This window comes from Coffea arabica, chromosome 5e (genome assembly GCF_036785885.1).
Source record: "Coffea arabica cultivar ET-39 chromosome 5e, Coffea Arabica ET-39 HiFi, whole genome shotgun sequence".
In the NCBI taxonomy this organism is placed as follows: domain Eukaryota; kingdom Viridiplantae; phylum Streptophyta; class Magnoliopsida; order Gentianales; family Rubiaceae; genus Coffea; species Coffea arabica.
This window is the reverse complement of record NC_092318.1, coordinates 2,819,638-2,824,293: the sequence shown is the minus strand read 5'-3', so window position 1 is coordinate 2,824,293 and position 4,656 is coordinate 2,819,638. Positions and strand designations below refer to the sequence as shown.

The 4,656-nt window shown below is 33.8% G+C and overlaps 1 protein-coding gene across 1 annotated transcript; it reads left to right on the top strand.

Annotated features, from left to right (window-relative positions):
• Positions 1-2,944: 2,944 nt before the first annotated feature.
• Positions 2,945-4,162, top strand: LOC113722718 (acidic endochitinase-like). The gene has a single exon (XM_027245968.2). It carries the CDS (start codon positions 3,008-3,010, stop codon positions 3,974-3,976), a length of 969 nt encoding a protein of 322 aa, XP_027101769.1. The 5' UTR covers positions 2,945-3,007; the 3' UTR covers positions 3,977-4,162.
• Positions 4,163-4,656: the final 494 nt, after the last annotated feature.

Sequence of the window (4,656 nt, the reverse complement as noted above, 5' to 3'; positions counted from 1 at the left end):
CAACTTGTTAAAGGGACAACTGTAGTATTAAGAGAAATATTTTAAAGGGATAATTTCATAAACCTCCCCTGAGGTTTTTGATAATTTTATGTGGCTCCCTTAAGGTTTCAAAATTTACATCTACCCCCTTACCCATTTAAAATGACAATACTAACCTTAATATTTTAATAAAACTCTCTTGCTTCCATGTTTATAAAAAGGATGGATTTTATAATTTTTATAATTTATGAAAAGAGGTAAAACGGGATGAACCCCATGGTTCAGGGGAACAAAGTGCCATTCATCCGCTAATAGATAAATCCTTCTCTTTCTTCCTTAAAAGCCATGTTGATTCAGTGACAGGGCGTCAACTAATTAAAAATAAATAACTACTCCAGAAAATACGAACTTGTTTGCAGCAATGAGTAGGATTGTCTCCACAAGATAGAGTTGATTTATTTTCTTCCAAAGCAATGAATAAAAAGGGGGATTTTGGAGAATTAAACTAACTAATTAACTTAAACACAAATAAACATGCAAAGAAAATTAACTAAGAATAAACCAATAATAATAGAGTTCTAGCCAAAGGAATAATCTTAGGATTGGTTCCTATAATTGATCACTAAAGCAAAGATGAATTCAAATATTAGTGAACAAATAGGTTATAATTATCATTAAACTTTGGCAATCAATCTTTCCTTACTTTATCGATAATCAGAGTATGGCCACTAACTACTTCTCTAACTAAAAGATAATCCTAGGTACAACCATAGAATTAAATCTTTTATCAGCATCAAGAATTAAAAAAGCCTAATTCGAATCAACAAACATGTTGCGAGAGTTCATTTAAATTATATCATATATTTTCCTGATATAGATCCAATTATGCTAGTCAACACAAATATTAAAACAGACAAACAATTACGAATTTAATTGTTTCAATTGGCAGCAGACTATTGTAAATAATTAAATATTGGCCACTTATTTAATTACACACAATAATCATCATACATGTAATACAGGAAGTATAAAAATACCCACGAATAGATGAAACAGTAAACTTAAATTAGATATCATAATTGTTTGTAGAACCAAGGCTTCGATTATCCTCTAACTAGAAAGAAAATTTAGCCACTTCTTATGGAGAAAATGCAGCGGAGAAAACTAGGTTTTTGTCTTGAGAGAAGAAAAAAGAAAAACCACCTAACTACGATGACAAAGTGTAGAGAGAGTTTGGGAATTAAATATCGATATTCTCGCCCTAACAATCTATATGATAATCTCCTAAAAATTATTCCAATAAAAGGAATTATCTTCCATACTGGAATAATCTATTTTCGTAGATAATGATATAATAATATCCTTACTAACTAGTTGCCATCCAAAAATAAAAAGTTTTCAAGGCTGCAGAGAAATCAATCAATTATTCTCTTTAATTGTTGAAATTAATCTCAGGTCCCACAACTTCTGAATTTCCTAGGCTCTTTAAGACGCGCCCATACTTTATAGCAAATAGACTTTTCAGCAACTCTTTTTAGTCCTCTTTCATCCCAAATTCTTATGACATCACTAAAACACAAAATATAAGTAAAATCCACAAAATAACACAATAATCTACTAAAATGAAAGGAGAATCGACACAAACTATATCTCGATTAGGCACACAATCATTTAGTGACACATGATGATGTAAGTAATATTACATTATTATGATGATATATGTGGCTCTTGAGTATGCACCACATCGTCCATGAGTGGTTCCGAAAATCAAGTTTTTAAGAAGGTTTTAAAGCTGGAAATCTTACTGGGTCATAGGTTATTGGTTCAATCGTTAGATTAAATGTTACCAAGTCATTGTTACTCTGTGACACCATATATATCATAAATAATTAATGTGAAAAATCATTCAATACGTCCCTTATATTTTATTAAATGGTTTTTTTGTTTCTTCACTTTTAAAATGTTAATTTTACATCTATTACAAATTCAAGTTAGTAAAATTTGGTCCCAATCTAAATTTTTGACTACTTTTTAGCCTAAGATCGCCATGTGACCTATATGCAATTATTTTTTATGTAAAAAAAAATGTCAAATACCACTTTTGTAGTGATAAAAATAAATATGGATCGGGTCAAATTCCATTTTTGTTTTAAAAAATGAATATGGATCGAATAATTTATTTAACTACAAATGGGATGTAACATTGTTTAATTCTAACAATTGTTAAGTGGATAGGAACACGAATAGTAATAAATTTTGGATTTTGTAAACAATTTAGAGCTAAATTATAATTTTTTAAAGGTGAAATGATAGAAACTTAAATATGAGGTAACATTGAAATCTAAAAGTAAGTATGAGGGCTAAATAGTAAAATGTCAAAAAGTATAGTGCGTTAATCGTTTCCGATAATTATATGCTAATGCTGGGCCGCATTTTTTTTTTTTATTTTAAAGAAAAGCAAGACTCAAAACGGTTTAGTAAAAACATGTCAACGGTTCGTTGGTCCGGCCAAACGATCTAGTTGGTTTTTACTATCTAGACCGATTTTTTGATCCATCTTTAGTTTGAGACTTGACTTAGTTCAGAAAGCTACTCGATCAACAGTTGAATCAGCTCACTCGAACAGTCAAAACTGAGTTTTATACTATTAGTTTTTATTTAAATATTTTCAATACCCATTTATAAGATTATGGCACTTGTAAGTTCTCCATGAACCGAAAATAAAAAGATATTTGTGTTATAGTTGAAATGATGAGTGAAGAAATTTACTGATGCTGTCAATAATGTATCGACGGGATACTTGAGCAACGAATAATACTTTTCTTTGGGTAAACAATCAACTATTATTGATAAAGCACATATTACACATATCTGTAAAAGGATGGGTAGTATTTGGCACGTCTTCAATTCGCCACACAGGTAGCTGAACTCATCTATAAAAGGGGTCGATCTGTGGGCAACCAAATACACACCAAACCAAAAAATACACACGAAAGCAAGCCTGCAAAAACAACCGAGAGGAGAAAAAATGGCTCCCTGTTTTAGAGCACTAGTCATAGCAATAACATCGCTGTTGATGATATCTTCAGTGATCAGGTCTTCCGATGCTGCTGGAATTGCCACCTACTGGGGCCAAAACACTGACGAAGGAAGCCTGGAAGACGCATGCCGGAGAGGTACCTATGACTACGTGAATCTTGCCTTTCTGATAAATTATGGCAATGGCCAGACACCAGAATTGAACTTAGCTGGGCATTGTGAGCGAAGCGCTTGCTCCTCGCTTAGTTCTGAGATAAAAGCTTGCCAGAAACGAGGCATCCAAGTGCTTCTTTCTCTCGGTGGAGCTCCAAACCTTTCTTCACGCGATGATGCTAAGGAAGTCGCGTCCTATCTCTATAATAATTTCCTTGGCGGTGAATCACAAAATCGTCCATTAGGCGATGCTGTCTTAGACGGTATAGACTTTCATATCCAAGGTGGAAGTAGGGATTTCTTGGATGATCTCGCCAAGGCGCTCTCAGAATATAGAACAACAGAGAGAAGGGTGCACTTATCTGCAGCACCACAATGTTTCTATCCTGACTATTATCTTGACGCTGCCATCAGAACTGGCCTCTTTGATTATGTGTGGGTGCAATTTTACAACAATCCGCCTTGTCAGTATAGTATGGGCAATGCCAACAACCTCATCAACAGTTGGAGCTCTCATTGGGCTTCACATCCAGGAGTTAACAAACTATTCCTGGGATTACCTGCATCCCCTGAAGCCGCTCCTTCTGGCGGTTACATTCCACATCGGATTCTTATTCGTGAAGTTCTTCCCCAAATCCAGGACTATCCCAACTATGGAGGCGTCATGCTTTGGAACGTATACTATGACGAGAATTATAGTCAGGCAATCAGGCCTTATGTTAACCCTGAAACTCTGACTTTTGATCGCAGGTCCACGATTAAGTACCCAAGAAAGTCCATGATAAAGTCTTTTGTGGATGAGTAAGTTCCTCTCATTATCTTATGAGAGATGAAATAAGTATAATATAATCCCGGTGGTTTGAGCCAGAGATAATGTTAATAAATAAGTTCCTCTCATTATCCTGTGAGAGATGAAATGTAATCCGGGTTGCTTTTGCAAGAGATAAATTGAATAAATAAATAAAACATGGGTTTTCAATCCCCAAACTAAGGGCAGTCGCGTTTGATTTTTTTTAATTCGTGTTTGTTCTTGAGTAAAAACTATCACGAACAGTATCATTAGTTTTAATTTCCCCTTACTCTTCAGAAAAAAAAGGGTATTGAAAAAAAAAAAACATGCAAAAGGTACTAGATCAAAATCTCTCACTCGCTAGACAAAGAATTTCAAGATAACAGCCCTTGATCCAATCCGCATTCCAATGCAAGTTCCTGGTTTTACTTAGTATGAGGAACCTTGGGCCATGCGAGATCAAATAAAAAAACAATAATATCATCAGATATTTATTCTCCAAAATCAATATATTTATTCAAGAGCATTTTACATTTCAGTACACCTTTACTGTTGAGAATATTACTGTTCTGTTAGCTTCTATGCAAAGTTTGTTTCATATGCAATAACGTACTTAGTAACTAAACTTCCATCACTTGCAGATATTAATCCAGGAAAAAGATGAATAATTGTTTTCTTTTATATGGATTAATCTT